This window comes from Dermacentor andersoni, chromosome 1 (genome assembly GCF_023375885.2).
Source record: "Dermacentor andersoni chromosome 1, qqDerAnde1_hic_scaffold, whole genome shotgun sequence".
Lineage (NCBI taxonomy): Eukaryota > Metazoa > Arthropoda > Arachnida > Ixodida > Ixodidae > Dermacentor > Dermacentor andersoni.
In genome coordinates, this window is record NC_092814.1 from 128,226,761 (window position 1) to 128,243,362 (window position 16,602).

At 40.9% G+C, this 16,602-nt stretch overlaps 1 protein-coding gene across 11 annotated transcripts in view; it reads left to right on the forward strand.

Moving 5' to 3' along the window:
• LOC126544138 (NACHT domain- and WD repeat-containing protein 1) overlaps positions 1 to 16,602 on the forward strand; it is a 132,147-nt gene that overhangs the window by 18,758 nt on the left and 96,787 nt on the right. For all 11 annotated transcript variants that reach the window (XR_011893283.1, XR_008608738.2, XR_011893285.1 and 8 more), the window contains 5 exons: positions 4,145 to 4,469; positions 8,426 to 8,600; positions 8,699 to 8,910; positions 13,321 to 13,661; positions 16,337 to 16,540. Coding sequence is in view for 7 of the 11 variants with exons in the window: in XM_055062005.2 (XP_054917980.1) it covers positions 4,145 to 4,469; positions 8,426 to 8,600; positions 8,699 to 8,910; positions 13,321 to 13,661; positions 16,337 to 16,540 (1,257 nt within the window). In the remaining 4 variants the exon portion in view is untranslated. The remainder of the gene's footprint in view (positions 1 to 4,144; positions 4,470 to 8,425; positions 8,601 to 8,698; positions 8,911 to 13,320; positions 13,662 to 16,336; positions 16,541 to 16,602) is intronic.

Here is a 16,602-nt window from a genome sequence, read left to right on the forward strand (position 1 = left end):
GCGGAAGTGCGACTCACCGCGATCGGATAATGAGCGAATAATGAGCCCCGTGCTGGACACCAACGCCTGGTCGTTCGCACATACGGTCACGTGAACGGTGGTGTGTTCGAACGATCGTGTTCGTCCATTCCGGGGTAGGCTTCTCGAGACGGTCTTGCAGAGGCATGGATTGGCGCACGCGCAGAACGTCCGCGCCGCTTGCCGATCCGAAGCCATAGAGAAAGAGCCTTCTCCTTTCCATGCCCAAGTAACCCCGCTGTTAGGTGGCGTTAGCAGAGCCACACTCGCGCCATCTCTCGCAATGCACTTCAACCACACCGACTGCCACAGGCACCAGGCCATGCGGTGAAGCCGGATTACAGGAGACAGGAGCTATGCGGGAAAACAACTTATCAGGGAACACATGAGAGTCGCGCATCCCCACAACCTCTGGAACTGCCATTAGGGATGATGCCCCTCACTAGTGGTGTGATAAGTTAGTGCCACATGAACACTGAAGTAGCTGCGAGCGAGTGAAAGAGCATGACCATGCGCTGAAACATGGTAGAAAATGACATAGTTTCGTTCTCTACGCACACGACTGCACAATGTGGGAAAAAGCAAACAAAACAGAAGTACATCTCTCTTGCTTCGGCAGGAAGTAAAACAAAAACATGTAGACATTCGGTTTGTAGGTTTTATTATTTCTGTAAACTTCATTTGTCTATGGTAGCAAAAGATCAAGCAAGTAACTCATGTTGCCTTGAATAATTCTCGTAGACACGTGTCGCTGTGAGTGATGCCACAGCACTGCCATTTACGTAAGTGCACCTGTGTGACTGATGTCGACTCCTTGGCTGGGAGCACAGCACCTGCAAGGAGGAGGGTGCACGGTGTTTGGTTTGAAATTTCAGCTCTTTTCTCGGCATGCAGCAGTGTAATACTTTGCAGGCACAATTGTTAGCTCGTGTTGTATGCACTGCGCTTGTCAGCTTAACATTGCCAGAGCTGGTGAAGGGCCCTTTAAAGGGAGAGTTGGGCCTTGGACCAAAAATTTAAAGAAATCTTTATTCTTTGAGGTTTGGTGCTGCAAACTTGTACATATGTATGTAATGCTATGTGATTATTTTGAATATGAGGTCCATTTTTGTTCATCTACGTTGATTCTAGTTTTCTGCAAGCTTCGTTTGATTAATTTGCTACAATGATTTGCAAAATATCAGTTCCTAAGATTTTGGTAAACAGGGTATTGATGGCTTCTGAATGATTCAAGGAATGCCATAAAATCAACCTTATTGCTCTGCCAATCTACAGCAAGAGTTGCGAGGCTTTGAAGTTCAAACTCGAGAGAGTGCTCTGTAGCTTAACTTCACAGGCTTTCCCCCCCCCCCCCCCCCCCCCCGTCCCCTTCTTGGCATTGCCCTTGTCATTGTGATCTCATTTCTGATCTGATTGAGAAGCGTGCACATCACCTCGCTTCTCTACGGGATTTTCCAGCAGCGCCATTATAAGTGGTGTGTGTGTGTGTGCGTGTGTGTGTGCGTGCGTGCGTGCGTGTGCGTGTGTGTGTGTGTGTGTGTGTGTGTGTGTGTGTGTGTGTGTGTGTGTGTGTGTGTGTGTGTGTGTGTGTGTGTGTAGAGTTCTATGGGAGGTTAAACAGGAGTCAGAAAAGTCTGGTCCTGCACTATAACGGGATACATTATAAGTCGCCCTCATTTGTGATTTATGCCTAGTCTAAATTCACTATTGTGTTTTTGATCTACAGCTATTGATGAGTGGCCTTTTTGTTGCAGTTCAAGAAATATATATTTTTTAAATTAATACAGTATACAGTTAAAATTCGATCTAATGAAATGCAATTTGACGAAGTTCCCTATCTAACAAAGCAATTTACATTCCCCGGCAGGTACCCATAGGGTTCAGTGTTGTCACCAACCCGAATTAACGAAACTAACTTGGTCGAACTCAATTTAACGAAGATTTTCCTGAAATAAATGAGTTAAAAAGTGGTAATTTCTTTATACTTTTGACAGACAGTTTTTTTTTTTTTCCCAAGCATGCGCTCTAAAGCTATCACGTTGAAACATCTAGGTGCCCTAGTCACAGCCCTAGCTTTATTTTGACGAGGCTGCACGCCGCACCCATGCACGGAACACCGGACTCAACACCGCCTCGGTAGGGGCGGCAGTGGTTGCTTTCATTATTTCCTGGTTTATGTGACAGATGGCTGGATTAGCGGCAAATGCAATGCTGCAGTAGCTTTTGCATGTCGTAACGTTACAATTTTAGGTTTCGAAGGACCGAAAAATTTCTTTCTTGTTTTACGAACTTCTCCATTTAACAAAATTCAAGCATTGTCATCACTTCGTTAAATGGAGTTTAAACAGTATTTAAGTTCTGGTCTCTTTTTTTTTAACCACCTGCTACAAAAGGGGAGGGAAGCAGCTACTACAAATTGCAATTTTGCCTGCTACAAAATTTGCTCCAAAATGCTCTTGATTATTCGCACCACTCGCATCCTGAAAACTTGTGCACATGCTGGTAATAAAAATGACACAAACCTTAATGCATGTGGTTGTACCTCTGGTGTCCTCTCTCTGGTGAGAAAAACAAGACAAGCACTTGTGGTCAGGAATCTGACCTAATAAGATTATGGCCCTTGATTAATGAGGTGTGTAGCAATGAATTAGTGAGAAGTGAAAGTGTCATTGTGTAGTGAGGAAGCAGTGTGCCAGTGGCTTCTCTTGCGTCATATTCTTGTTTCTGATAGGCAAATAATGCTTTTGAGAATTTTTTGTCAAGCTTTAATCAACATTGGTGTGTTGTATGGTGCAAAAATGGGCCACATGGACATTATGGTCAATTACATGTCTAGAATGTAGTGGCACAAGCACCACAAAGAGAACCTACATACATGCACCACCAAATTGTTATCACAAATTTTTCTTCTCATATTGCGTACATGTGTGTATTTTTGTTCACTTTTTTGCAAGAAGAGCAATAACTTTAATTCATTTGACGCATCCTAGCATTTGCAGTAGGCTGCACTGATGTGTGTAATGTTCGTGTTGAATTGCACGGGTGCTGAGCACCCATGCAATTCTCCACATAGATTTCACCATAAATATATTTGTCGGCTCTATTTGCTACTGCTCTGGTTCTCTGTGCTTCATGTGTACTTTGTGCAGTGAGTTTTCTTTGTTATTGTCATCCGCTACAGTTCTTCCAGGCTTTACATGTCTGACCAACGCAGGCTTATTTTTTACTGCTGAGGAAACGCAACACCTTCTCTCTTTCTGGGGAAGGTATAAACTTTTTGTTTTCAAGAACTTGAATTTGGGCGAGTTTGGAAGAATTCATGCTTGCCTTAAAGTGCAAGTTTTTGCACTTTAAGTCAAGTATTAATTTTTTGTTTTATTTCAATTGTGGAAGGATAGAGAGCAGGCCCTGCAAACATTTGCAGCAAGGCCTTTTTTTTTTTGCATCCTTGACTTGTCAGTAGCTATAATTTTCATCGATCAAAGAGTATGAAAATGAGTGATGCTTGTATGCATGAAAGACACACTAAAGAGGGAGGCATAAAACAAATCCACACTGGTAGACTGCCCTTTCAATACAATAAAAAAAAGTGTGCAGTAATGTAAATGAAATAAAGGTCACAGTACTTGAAGCTCACACTCAAATTGTAGCACCAGAAACATAAGAATGATGTCACAAATTTCACTGCATTTTCATGTATTTGGACCTTTTCTTGTGCGGGAAAAGCTGCCAGGTTGAATTTTTCACTTATTTTCAAATGCAATATAATTGATAATCGATTTTAATCAATAAACTGTTAGCTAGTCTTGACAACACATTGCGACAATCTATGAGGTCACAGGAAGCTTGTGAGGAAACTGCAAGGCAGCAGCATCATAACCCATATTTGACTTTTTCATTGTTCTTTCTCTGAATAAAAAATTACCTAGCTAGTACTCCAAAAGTGTAATCTACCTGGCTGTCAACATAAATTCTTTAATAGTGTTCCTTTAAAGCTATAGAAAAGTACTAATGAAAAGACAAAAGAGACTGTGGAGGCAAACTGCTCGGGGTTGTAGCCATGCATACACTATATGAATGGGCATGCCAACTTCTTGTTTACAATATTCTTTCTGAAACTCTGCAGGTACTTTTGAATGAAAAATTGGAAAATCAGCTACCACACATCTTACCTGCAAGCTTGCCTAGCGATGTGCTGATGTGTGTTATTGATGCTGTGGAGTCGCCAGAACAGAGGCAGCTGCTCCTGGATTGGTACATGGAAGACTTGAATAGTGTCCCAAAGTGCTATAGACTTCGTGCTATACGTGAGCATATACCAGACATTGTGTCTGTGAATCCCTCAGCACAAACTGCTGCTCTTGAATTGTGGCAAAAGCAGGCGTCACAAATGGTGGATGCATTGAGATCTACTCTGTCTACAGAACAGCGTGGAAAGTACCTTGTGTCAGGTAGGTCTTAGTTTTCTGAAGCCAAGTTTTTCTGGGTGCAAACTGCATGATGGTAAGTTGTTTGACAACAGAAATAAAGTGTACTACAGCTAAACCTCAATGTAAGAGACTCGGTAAAATCGGCAATTTGCTTCATTGCGTAGAAATTTCATTATATTGAAGTTCTATCTTTTATGCAAATGAGTGCAGTTGCTTATGTATTTTTCTTAAGCAGAAGTGCTGCAAAATTTTCCAAGTTATCGGTCAATCACAAAAAAAAATTGAATGAGAAAAAAATTCATTTTGTTAAATCTGAATGTTGGCAGCGAAAGATGCAGTTTCATGCAGTGTCGACAATATCTTCACATAGACGGTGCGAAGCGAAGCCAGCCACGTTTTTGTGTCTACTCCACCCCCGTGGCCTCTAGTGTCACCCACAGTAGGTCGACGCTGTCGTGGAAAGTGCTGGCAACAGGGGAGCGAATTCTTCGTCTGTCTCTTGCTTCAACGCGTCTCCAATACTCAAGATTACGCAACTTCTGGTACTAAACATGGGGGAAGACAACGCACATGACGCCACGCCATCTTCGCTACCCAGTCCTTGCATACGTGGCAGATGACCTCTAAAACGGAGCATGCGGACTGCGGACGCGCTCAGCCACGCTGACAGCCTTGTGCAGCCACGGCCAACCTAGAAAAGGAGACGCATGAACTTGCCCCCTACCTTCGTGCGCACTTGATTGCGTTACCCCGAGGTCGCCCCCACCCCTTTGCTTACCCTGGAAGGCGCTGCTTATCAAGCCACCATGCTTCCCGGCTCAACTTCGGACACTTTAACTCACACCCAAAGCAAACAGTGATTGAAGCGTGATAGCATCTTCTTCGCTCCTTCGCTTCAGCGGTCGCTCTCGGTCACACGATTTGAGAGGTGCGTTTGATGAAGTTTTCACTTATTGCCTTGGTATGTGTTCGCGGCAGAAGTGAAATTTCGTTATACTGAAATCGTGTGTAAACACACTTCACTATATTTCGGTTCAAAATACATAATGTTCTATGGACAAGAAGTACAAAAAGATAAATATATTGTTATATCGAGAATTCCATAATATTGAAGTTCATTATGTTGAGGTTTAACTGTATTTGTGTTAATATACATTCTTTTTTTCATGTTGTCACTTTAAAGGGTCCCCTACCTGGTGTGGCTATTTTTAACAAGCAAACATCTCATATACATGATGTGCTGACGATAGTGTCTGCAAAGTATTACAACACTGCGCACTGCAAAAGCAGCTGAAATTTCAAATCAAATGGTGTGCTCCTTCCCTCTTGCGGATGCCCGCTCCCAACCAGAGAGTCACAGTCATCAATGTTTCTTCGCAGTATGTGTTTTGACTAATCAGCCAATGCAGAAGGCGCAAACGCCACAAAAAAGGAAGTGGAGGTCGACACCATGGTTTGTTCCTCAGCTTTAGTAAAGGAGAAGGCAATGAAGGAACACCACTTGGGAACGCTACTAGAGGCAGAAGGAAAGAGTGTCTCCGTTGGCAGTGATGCTCTGTTTTGAAAAACAGAGCATCACTGTTTTGAAAAATTATTTCGATGAAATGCTCCTTGATAGTGTTTTGCAGCTTCTAGTGTGTATAACCAAAATTTGCCATGGGGCCTGGTAAGGGACCCCTTAAAACACACCTTACATTATATTGTAGCCAAGTAAGAAATACGGTAGACTTTTGTTAGTTTAACTCTGGCTAATTAGATTTTCTGGTTAATTATATCCCAACAGAGCATCATAGCTGCTGCCCATACATTTCAATGGGCCAAAGCTTTCATTATTTGGAATCTTAGATTCACCCTCACCAGATAATTCAAACTTGACTAGTCGGCGAAAATGCACTTGACCCAAATGATGACTCGACTTGTGACCCCAATGGCTGCAGCATCTGTTTTTGCAGTGTTAAGAGACAGTGATTTTGTCAGGCATGTTTTCTCCTACCAAAAACTATTTTCAGCTTTCCCTAGCAAGATTTTCAAGCAAGAATGATTACCATATTAACCCATTTCTAGCAGGCCGATTTTTTTTTCTAAGGAAATTGGTCCAAATATTGTGTGCGTGATGCATTCGGATACAAAAATGTGTTCACAGCCTTCACAACAACCTACCATCAGAGCCAGCATCTTTGCCATTGTCATCACAAGATGGCAACTGAACAAGTTCTCATACAGGATGACAATGACAGTGCATAGTTTTAGTCTTTTGACAACAAAAGCTCATTAACAAGATATTTTACGTGCTAAGCTAACGGCAACCAAGTCATGTCGGGTGTTTTCAGAATTCTTGAGAATTGCATGCGTCACAGGACAAACTAATAAAGTGGTTGATGTAGGCGTGGGCCACGATCTTGTTTACGATCGTCGCAGAGTCGTTGTGGATCTTAAATGCACAATGGACTTTATGGAGAACTACATGTTGTGGTCCATACACAGGGATGAAGTGCTGTTTGAGAGTGAAGAATGGACATTAAGCATAAATTTTCATTCTGTGAAGGTAAACTTCATTAGTTTCATCTTTTTTCTGATTGCTAAAATTGGAGGCATGCTACATTTTACTTGTGTACATTGGATTTCTACTTTGTTTAGGTTTGATGTCATTTCTACATTATTTTTCTATAATGAACCTATAGAAACTTGGTATGCGTTAGATTTGGAGGTGTGTTAGAATTTGGCAAATACTCCCAACTGAAGCAGCAGTGTATTTGAGCATTTTTTCTGCCCCTTCTTCAATTTGACTTGCCAAATAGTTAAATCAATTTCATAGGTCCTATCAAAGTCAAATTAACGCAAGTCGACTGTATATGACATTTTGTTTTTATTGTTCCAAGGCCAACCACCAAGGATCTGAGCAGTGGAAACGGCCAACTCTGAACCTTGTGCATTATTTTTTTTATCAAAATCCATGTGTCTCAGATACAAAGCAATGCAACATCATGCAACCACTGGAGCAGAGCAAGACTTACGAGCGTCAACTTTTTCTTCAGCTCGCACTGCTCAGGGGTGTTGACAGGGAGCTTATCATTAGCAGTGTGCAAATGTTTGAAGTGTCATGTAGTTTGAAATAGTATTGCCTATTTAATTTGATGCACACTGCACTTGCACTATTTGAAATTCCAATTACTATTCTGACAGTGAAAATTTACAAGCACCAGCCCACAGCTGTCGGCACTCAACGTACAAACCTTTGGGAAGATAAGCACTGTAAGCAGGGTGCAATTCATTTCGTGCACAAAAATGCCATGGCTTAGCCTTTCATGCTGCAATCAAAAGTAGCTTTTCGATGAGTTTTTGTAGATCTATATGCTCGGCAGGCTGGCAGTGCACTTCACTCCTGAGTGCGCAGGAGTACAGAACAGTGAAGGGAAAGCACACCCCACGAGGGTGTGATGCATTGAGTGTCTTGCAACACTTTAGAAGCAGCACTAATTTAAACTTAAAAAGTAGCACATAAATGATATCAATGAGAAGGACAGAACAGGCACTAACCTTCAACTATCTTTATTTAGTACCTGTTTAGCTGGCAGCTGTCTTTCTCATTTGTGTCTATTTTGTGCTATTCCCGAGTGTAAGTTTGTGCGCGAACTAATCCAACAATACATATTAATAGCACAAATCTTCATTTAAACTTAAAACAACTGGTAAAGCAGATGTTTCGAACCAGTGCTTTAAAGAGCATAAAAATTTAGTGCCTAAAAAGAAATGTTCTTTTTGTGTTATGAAAAAATACTGCCATGGTCGTAAACCCTCTTTTAACAATATAATTGAGAAATTGTGCACTCATGGAAAACATTTGTGAGGTTGTGCCATAACAATTATAAAGTTGCCAAAAGAAATGTTTTTCTACTTCACAAAAAGTTTTAACTTCTTCAGAAAAGTGTTATTTTTGTGCTGTGTGAAAATACCTATGTTGATGTACATTGCTGCAGTGGTGGAAGAAGAACTGGAAGCTGCTGTGTTGACTGAAAGTCAGAAACCACTTTGTTGTCTCTGGATGGAGCGAAGGTTCACTCACAGGGGACCCCAGCGGAGCAACAGTGTTGTTGGCACACTAGTGGAACCAGCTGAGAGCACTGGTCCCGTCGACCTTTCTGACTCAAAACGGTAAGCCTGCCCATTTTTCTTTTGGTATCTGCCCATTTTTTTTACCTGGCTTTTCTTCTCCCTTCCATTATATTGTTTATGGCTTGACTGGTATGCAGGTACAACCTAGTCAGGGCTCAGCTGGAGGACAGGCTTCCCGAGTCACAGAAGCTGGTGCTACGGGTTAAGTGGTCAAAGGGAGGGCCCAGTGCCGAGGAAAATACTGAGTATTTTGACGAACTAAGCACTACGCTTAGCCGGGATCTGAAAGCCATGGTGGACACTGTTGTTGAAGAAGATGAAAGTGATGAAACAACTCGACCATGCCGAGGTGTGTTCTGAGAGCATATGTACAACAATATATTTCTCATTACTTACTTTTGGTGCAATTACTTAAAGCATTGTTGGTCTACATTACTTTGAACATCACTCTAAGGGCGTAGTTCATAGTACTTCATCACATTATGTGTACTCAGGATTTCAAAGTACAATTGAATACAAATTTAAGTCAGTATGATATTATTCTGCTTTATTTTGGCCGTTGTGTTAGAGACGAAAGTGTGGCCAGAATTTGGTTTAGGTTTAACCAACTTATAGATATCATTTACTGATAATATTATTTACTGCTCTGTCTATGCTGCCAAATTCATGCAGTTTTACATATAACTATGCTACCTTGAGTATTTGGATTGAGTTTAAATTATTTTGATGGTGTTCTTTTCATTGCATTGTGTTGATCTTCAATAGATAAAAAATCCTTACTGCTTCCAAAAAGTGGCACATCTGGTTCTCTAATTGTACTGCAGTTCTTGTACTACCTTTTCAGGCCTTTAATTTTGTAGATCAGGGGTCCCCAAACTTTATTAAAATTTGTCCAATCCAATCAAACCAACCTTTCATACATTCAAACACCTTTTTTAACTTACTTGTGCATGGCCCCTTAATGAGAGCTCACTGCAAAGAATCATCAGTTATAAGTTGTAAAATGTATTTCACATTAAAAGGCACCACTTCATGTTTCTCCTCCAGCAGGACATAATTGAATGTGGTGCATATGAATGGAGTTGCAGGCAATAAAAAAATTGTGCTTCAATTTTCCACATGCGCTCCCACTCCTCCTTCTACACCAGCATGCCAGGAGGCTAAAGCAAAATAGGGCACTGCTTGCCATTCTCTGTCGGCTATACATTGCCATGATATGATTTATATTGTTCTTTTATTTACAGCTGCCATTACTTTAGTGAGTATGACTAGCTGAACTAAAGGGTTGTTACTCACCTTATAGTAATTATGTACATTGCATATGCTACCTCACTGAGCAGTGTTAAAGTTTCATACGTTGCCTTTCATAGCTAATCCAGGTGCCAATGTCCTGTTTCTGACAAAGGGACAACTGTGTTTTTCGTGTGCTGCTAGCAGCGATGCACTTGAACATGAAATTGCATGCAATTTCGTACTAATGCGTGCGTGCATCTTTTGCTGTTTATGTAATTCCGTTTTCGTCAAAGCCAAAGTAGCTGTTGCCGGCACCTTTTACTAACACATGTAGTAGTGCTGCCTCACCAGTGTTGGAGATACTAGAAGCCCAGTCTACTCTAAGCATCTTTTTTGGAGCTCGGCATCATGTGGCAGCTGATATAGAACCCTCATATCACTGTCAGTACCTTTGCTACACAGCTAATGAATGAACGTTTGGTGTTTGGTGTGCAACGAGCGCTAAATACACAGCTAAATACATAGCAGCATGACGATTTCACATTTACTTTGGACACCATAACTGTTGAAGTGTGCTTTATTGAACTCACAGTAACCATAAACAAGATAAACATAGTGTTCCTACTGCACATGGCAAGACAGCAAACCTTGAATAACCGATGATAGCAAGTACCTCGGTCTACGTATAAATGTGATGCTTGCAGAGAATTCACTGGCTTGAATTAGGCATTCAGTAAAATTTATTTCAGTGATTACACAATCTTGCACTATGGAAGCAGCAGCACAGCTCAAGTAGATGACATTAGCTTAGGATCAGAAGTGCAAAATTGAAATTATTTGATATGCTTTTATGCAATATTCTTTTGGTATTCTTCATTGGTAATCTAATATGAAGAATGATAGCATTACTAATGATTTTTCTTGCTTCTGCCAAAGTGGATATTTCTCATGAAACATTCAGGAATTGAGAAGCTTAGAGTAACCTTAATGCACAATTGGGTGGATAGAAGGACGGCGAGTGTTTTGAAAGGTCCAGGATGTTGTGAGCCATATTTAGGGAAACATTGTATTTTCACTGCTGCGTGCAAGCTAGTGTATTTGGCTAAGATGTTCACAACAACATAGTCTCTTGCATATGCTGTGTTTTATTTACCATGTACAAAAGTGTTGCAGGGCCCTTTTAAGCAAGCGTTCAATGACTAGTTGAGGGCTATTTATGGCCAGTCTCAATTTGCCTTCAACCTCAATTTAAAGCAGCTATTTTTACAGACAGCAGCTTCATTAAATGGCGGTTTTTATATTTTAATAGAATATATTTCTTTGCACTCCTATGGCAGTCTTGTTGGCTAGAATGTCGTGAATGAGCACGTGTAAATTACATTTCAACAGAAATATGTGCTCTTATTGCTCAGTTGAAAAGGCCATACCCAATTTGTGTACTCACCTAAACTATGCAATAATTAAAGCAGCCTTCATAGCAGTGTTACAGCACCTAAAAACTTGAAGAAACTAGCAGGGACAGTACTGAATGCTGACTTTCACTAATATGTACTAGTTCTTTTAAGGCCAGCTTACCAATTTATGCCAAGGACCCATCAATATAAGATAAGATGACAGAAGTAAAAGAAAATACTCGCGTACAGTGTCAATGCACCATCCAGTGTATTAATAAAGAAAGGAACGTGTGTGCTAGGGTTGTGCAAATATTTGAAACTTTCGAATAACAAATTGAATTTGTATTCTGGTTCACATTGCTCTTGGCCAATTTGGTAAACATTTTGTTTAAGTTTGTCTGATTTTTACTTAGATGGCAGCAAAACAGCACCTTGAATACTATAGTCGCTGCAATAAAGGAGCTTATTTCATTGAACAGTCATAAATTGACACCATGAATACTCTATAGTCACTGCTGCATCGGAGCTTAATTCAGTACACAACATTCTTATATTCTTTTCTTTGTGACTGAAATTTATTAATATTTCATGTAAAATTCTGTGGAACTTGAGCAGTACTGCATTGAGGGAAGTTGTCTTATTATTCGCAAATTATTCTAGAAGTATTTGACTCGTATTTGTATTTGATTCAGTTTCAAAAATTATTATTCACCCACCCCTACCAGGATTCTTCTGTACTGTATAACTGTTGCAAGATCATTTATCCTTAGAACTGCTCACCTAGGAACAAATTGCTGTATTTGACCAAGGCGGTAATTTGGGATAGTTTGTTGATACCCAAAAAGTGCTAAAAAAGACAAGGACAGACATAATCCATATTCAACATTTATGAGACTGGTGCATGAGCACAGCTTCAGTATCACTATCTCCAAGAGAATTGGCGTATTTAAATTAGTCACGTATGTGTGGCATTTTGACATAATCTTACATCCTAGTTGACGTGTGCAAGCGATCTATATAAAGCGTGGCAGTTTGGGCGAGTTGGTATGTCATGACTGTTTTAGGCTTGTAGCGCAGCTCAGGAAGAGCAAAAAAGGAAGGAGGTAGGGGTAATCAAAGGGATTACCCCTACCTTTGATTACCCCTACCTCTTTCCTTTTTTGCTCTTCCTGAGCTGCGCTACAAGCCTAAAACGATCTATATAAAGAAAGGCATGTTTCTCAAAATAAACAGTGAAAGAAAATAGCGTCATGTGTTATCGTTCTTGTCCATCTTTGTCCTTTTAGCACTATTTGATATCTCAAATTAATGAAAGCCATTTGTTTACTTTCTGCGTCGGAATGCACAATGGCTACAATGGCTGTATTGTGTTGAACCTATTGTAATGAAATATGTGAAGGCCAAAAATGCCTCTGTAACAGTGTTGGTTTGAACTGGGATTGCCAAGTTCTTTGTCAGTACATATATTTCACTTCAATATATGTTGCAGAAAGTGCAACCACTCAGAGAGCAAAGTAAATTTCTTGTACATGTAGGCACCTTTCCAGCACACCCCTTTTTCAGCGTTTATTTTTATGTGGAGATAGTGGCCAAATACACTGAGTAAGCTGCAGAAGGGCAGCAGATTGGGCGAGTTGGTGTTGCATGGTAACTATAAAATTCAAACAGCGCTAAACGACAGGACCAGAATGAGGAGGAGACAAACACGGCGCCGTGTTTGTCTCCTCCTCATTCTGGTCCTGTCGTTTAGCGCTGTTTGAATTTTATAGTTACACTGAGTAATCTTAGCAATAATTTTCTTTTAAAAAATTGTAATTAAATTATGGGGTTTTACGTGCCAAAACCACTTTCTGATTATGAGGCACGCCATAGTGGAGGACTCCGGAAATTTCGGCCACCGAGGGTTCTTTAACGTGCACCTAAATCTAAGTACACGGGTGTTTTCGCATTTCGCCCCCATCGGAATGCGGCCGCTGTGGCCAAGATTCGATCCCGCGACCTCGTGCTCAGCAGCCCAACACCATAGCCGCTGAGCATCCACGGCGGGTCAATAATTTGTTCTAGAAAACATTTCAAGTCTATGCATTGCACATCTGACATTGAATGTCACAGCTCTCTTCTCTGTTGTGCAGGAATAGAGCAGCAGCTATATGTGGAGCTGGTGCAGCAGGCGCAGACATGCCTGTCGCTTTCGGAAACCTTGATAGGACGAACAGAGAAGCTTGTTCAGCTGGAGAAGTATCTTCGGAGCAAGCTGCGCCATCCAGTCGTTTTGCATGGTGTCAGAGGCAGTGGCAAGAGCACTCTTCTTGCCAAGGTGGCTCAGATGTGCGAGACCTGGGTGCCTGATGCACCTGTCATTGTGCGCTTTGTGGGCACTTCACCTGATTCAGACACCCAGCAGCAGCTACTGCGAAGCATTTGTGAGCAGTGCTGTGCACTCTATGGAATGCACACAATATTCGCATCCAAGGTGTGAACTGGTTTCCTCTAGGTGGATTTCTTGAGGTGCATGTACAAAATTCATGGGTGTGGATATTATCAACACTAAAAATTGAATACTAATTTATTAAGCTTGTGTATTTCTCTGATGATGAAAATGATGGAAAACAAAACAAAAATGGGGGTCTCGGATGGGATGATTGGGCTTCTGTAGTAAGAGTTCATTTACAAGTTGCCTGTTAATCCAACTGCTTAAGCCTGTGGCACTGCTGAATTATTTTAGCAGACCTTTTGTCATTTATTTGCCAATCATTATTGTTATTATTATTAGTAGTAGTAGTAGCAGTAGTAGCAGTGTTATTCTGCCTATATTGACATATTCCAGAGTTCACTTCCTGTGATTCTGTGCAAGTGTAGATAATCGCATTGTATGTTTAACTCACTTTCAAGCCTGCCTTCTCGTTTATATTTTTTATCTGTCTACACATGAGTGGTTTTTCTCCTATTTGTTCCTCTACTTGATATTGCTTTGTCTACCTCATTTGCTTCCCTGTATTTTGGTAGTATGTATATTGTGTTTTGTGCATTAGTTTTTAGTACACCAGTACAAAGGCTTCATAGCTGTTTCTGGGCACCAAAATAAATGTTTGAATTATTATTATTATTTTAACATAATTTCTTAATCACCTATGGCAGATAGCACTATTCTACTGGCTGAGGTAGATTACTCAAGGAGGCAGACATTAATTGGCAATAGAAATCACAGTGAGTATGTAGCTGATTATCACATTAGGGCACATGTTGTGGGTGATGACTTAAAGCCCACGCATCCTCGGGGCACATCCACATAAAATGAATTTGAAATTGGCACATATTGAGATAAATGCTATCAAACTTGCCTCCACAATTCACTGTTGTTCCAGTTGCTTTTTAGTTGGCACGCGTCGTGATTTTTGGCGCACGTCTCGGCCGTGGCTGCGCATGACTGTAAGCACGGCTGAGTGCATACGCAGCCGTGTGCCCTGCTTTAGAGGTATTCTGCCACGTGTGCAAACAGTGGGTGTGCCAAGACTGCGTGGCACCATGTAAGCTGTCTTCCTGCGAGTTCAGTGTTGGGGGTTGTGTAATCTCGAGTTTCGGTGACTTGTTGGAGTGAGAGACAGACAAAGCTTTTGCTCCCCACTGCCGGCTCTTTTCCTGATAGCGTCATCCCAGTGCGGGCGATGCTATCAGCCGTGGGGGCAGAGTGCACACAAAAGAGTGGCTGGCTTTGCTTAATTCGTACCGCCGATCTGAGGATATCGTCGACGCGGAATGAAACCTTGTCATTCGTCGCCGACTCCCAAATTCATCAAAATTAATTGTTTTCTCATTCAAGATTGCTTTTTTTTTTTTTGATTGCCCAATAATTTGTAAAATTCTGTGGCCCCTTTCCGTGTAAGAAAAATCGATTGGCGACTGTACTCATCTGCATAAAAGGTTGAATTTCAATACAATTAAATTTCAATATAACGAATCAAATTGCTGATTCCACCTGCTTCGGTATATCGAGGTTTAACTTGTGGGCTGATTGGCTCTGATTCGTAAATGCAATGTGTGCCCTAAAGTGATTAATAAAGAAGGTAATTAGTGACATTTTGTTAGTTAATTATCCATTTAGATTTCTTGTGCAAGTAATGTTTGCCTCTGAGTAATCTAGCTCAAGGAGTAGAACTGTACGGCCTGCCATGTTCTTCTGTTTTTGTAAATTCTGGTATAATTAAATTGTTATAATTAAAATAATACTTTGTATATGTTCTCGTTAGACTGGAATTGTGATTTCGTGATTTCATGTTTATCAATAAATATTTTTCGCTTGCTAAAATAAACACTTAGCTACTTTTCTTTTTCTTCACTTATAAGGCATGAAGATCATATCGTTGGTAATAGTTAGCCCTCAACATTCTCACTGTCACATGTGTCTTCACTTATTCATAGCAATCGTATATTAGAAAGGCATCCGGAAAGTGTCAGTACATGATAGGTAAAGCTAATCTTGTCTTTGCAGTATAAAGGAGAAAAGTTGTGCACCTGAGTGTAGTGTGAAGCTACAAAGGCGTACTTTGTAGGCGTACTACAAAGGCGCTACTTTGTAGCATGAAGCTACAAAGAAAGAAAGCTCCGCTGTTAAAGAAAATTTTCTCATGGTGTGGAAATCGAACCTAGACCAACAATTTTCTGGGGTGGTCCCTCTATTATCTGGCTAACCAGGAAGCTTGCAAATAGCAGTGCAAGGCCAACTTAATCATCTTGCAGTGCAGAAACACTGTGTGAGCAAATCAGTTATGAGGAAGGCTGCAAGGTGCAGGTAGTGAAAAACTTCCATCACGTTGACATTCATCTCAAGTGGAATACGACTTTTTTTTTTTCAGTTCATGAATCTGCTGCCATCTTCTTGATTTCTGCAGAAGTAATTTTCTCAAAAAGGAACTGTAATGTCAAAGAACAATGTAGCTAAGGGATGTTATTTTACATTGTAGAAAAGCTTTAGTCATTAGTCTTCAGACTTACTGCTATTGCTTATTTTTTATGCATAGCAGCAAAGTAGCATAGCGTCTTCAGGTAAATACTTGTCCAGTGCACGAGAGTCCGGAAAATGTGTTAGATGTTTTGTGCCACTTTGATTTCTTGGACCTTACACTTTTACTCTTGATTGTTTTCTTTTAGAGTATTGCTGAGCAGCGGGAGGTACTAGGCATTCTCTTGGACAAGGTGTCATCTCATAGGCCCCTCATCATCCTCCTTGATGGATTGGACCAGGTGACCAAGCATAGTGCTTGCACCTTTGACTGGCTACCATCTGAATTGCCTCCCTATGTCAAGGTTGTGCTTACAGTCCGTGATGGAAGCAAAGAACTCGATGGCCTCAAGGTGAAACACTGCAGCGTTCGATGACTTGCACTTCTTGCTTGGCAGATTTAATTCCACACATC